Source organism: Onychomys torridus, unplaced genomic scaffold, assembly GCF_903995425.1.
Source record: "Onychomys torridus unplaced genomic scaffold, mOncTor1.1, whole genome shotgun sequence".
In the NCBI taxonomy this organism is placed as follows: Eukaryota; Metazoa; Chordata; class Mammalia; order Rodentia; family Cricetidae; genus Onychomys; species Onychomys torridus.
Genome location: NW_023412870.1, coordinates 788891 through 790896, shown reverse-complemented (window position 1 = coordinate 790896; position 2006 = coordinate 788891). Strand labels below are relative to the sequence as shown.

The following is a 2006-nucleotide window of genomic DNA, read 5'->3' as shown; positions in this document are numbered from 1 at the left end:
TTAAAGAATTAAAGCTTAAATGAATTTTTATATTAATTACAATAAATACTTGGCACACAAGAGAACTAGTAATTAAATTATGTATATGTGCACAATAATGGCATACATGCCTGTGCTAATCCTTAAAATTTGTATATGGAAAGACAAAAAGTAAAACAAACCTTGGAAGTAAGTAATAAATATTAAAAAATTATGATGCATCTGGTGAATTCACTAACAGTAAATATAATTCTTCTTGTTGTTCCTCTCATAATATGACCATCAACATGCTTTCAAAACCCGTGTTAGGATTACTGATAAGTTCACAGTTGCGTCAATGTGCCAATGGACTGGGAGAATCAGGAAGAGCTGGGTCTATATTTCTAGATTTTAATCATATTTTTTAGTAACTTGAAAGAACAAACAGTGTATTTAATGACATAGGTTAAAAGAATCAAATCCAATTTTACTGTGCAATGTGTTTATAATATACTTTATCTAGAAAATATCTTGGTATCCTTAGTACTAAAACTAGTATGTTCAAAATACTAAAAACACTGTGTCTGGTTTAGTAGCCACTAACAAAAGAACAAAAATGATTTTTTCCCAATGAATTCTTCACTTAACAGTAACTTCCTTACCGCTCCCTTCAAGGACTCATTCCTCAGACTGTAGATAACAGGGTTGAGTGTTGGAGACAGTACTGTGTAAAAGATAGAGAGCAAGAAATCTAAAGCAGTTGGAGACTCTGAGGTTGGGTTTAGATACGCACAGGAGCCTGTGGAAAGAAACAATGAGACAACAAAAAGGTGGGGCAGGCAGGTAGAGAAGACCTTAGACCGGCCTTCAGCAGAGGGCATCCTGACAACTGTGGAGAATATGTGGACATAGGAGAGGAAAATCCCAATGAAGCAGGCAAAGGCCATTGCAGACAGGAAATAAGACGCTCCCATTACTACTACAAGGTAATCATTAGAACAGGAGAGCTTGAGCAACTGGGGGACATCACAGAAGAATTGGTGGATTATTTTGGTCCCACAGAACCTGATAGAGAATGTAGTTGTTGTATACAATGTTCCCGAGATGCCTCCACTTAGCCACACTGCTGCCACAGACCACATGCACTTCCTAGGATCCATGATGACCTCATAGTGCAGAGGAAGGCAGATAGCCACATAACGATCATATGACATCACTGTGATAATGGCCATCTCACTCCAGGCCAAAGCTGTGAAGAAAAAAACCTGCAGCATGCACTGGCTATATGAAATGTATCCACTGCCTGCCAGGGAATTGTCAATATACTGGGGAACTGTGACAGAAAGGGATGAGAGGTCCAGAAGGGAAAGGTGCTTCAGGAAGTAATACATTGGAGACTGGAGCTGCTGGTCCAGTGTGGTGATGGTGATAATGATGAAGTTACCTGCTGATCCCAATAGGTATGTCACCAAGAAGAGCAAAGCATGCAAGATCTGTAGCTCATGGTTGTCAGAGAACCCCATTAGGAGGAATCCACTCATTGTGGTTATATTTCTCACAAGCATCTTAGGACTAGAAATTGTGGTAGCAGCTAAAGAATAAAATGATATAATAAATGCAGTATACAGATACTGAGGAATTATTTATTTTATCCTCAGTACTTATTTCAATGATTACTGTCTATATATTTATATAGTAATATATATCAAACCAGCTATACGCTAGTTGTTGGACAACTTAAGTAAGAACACATTTTTTTCATGTCAACGGAGCTCACACTATCTCTTATAAATCAGTAGTTACAGGTAAATGTACATGTGTTCCATCACTGGTTCTCTTAAGGAATGTAGCTGTGTTTGTCCTGTGAAAAAGCACTATTCCATTGCCACAATAGAAACCCATTACTTTTGTAATAGATGGGCCATGGATGTAAGGTTTTTGAACATGGGACTGGTTATGTATAGACAGGACAGGATACTATTTTAGCAGATGAAATAGGCATGTATAGGGAATATGACAGGAATGAAAATATAGGTTGGCTGTCCACT

At 37.9% G+C, this 2006-nt stretch overlaps 1 protein-coding gene across 1 annotated transcript; it reads right to left on the bottom strand.

Moving 5' to 3' along the window:
- Nucleotides 1-553: 553 nt before the first annotated feature.
- Nucleotides 554-1523, bottom strand: LOC118576026 (olfactory receptor 14J1-like). The gene has a single exon (XM_036176428.1). It carries the CDS (start codon nt 1521-1523, stop codon nt 558-560), a length of 966 nt encoding a protein of 321 aa, XP_036032321.1. The 3' UTR covers nt 554-557.
- Between the last annotated feature and the right edge of the window lie 483 nt (nt 1524-2006).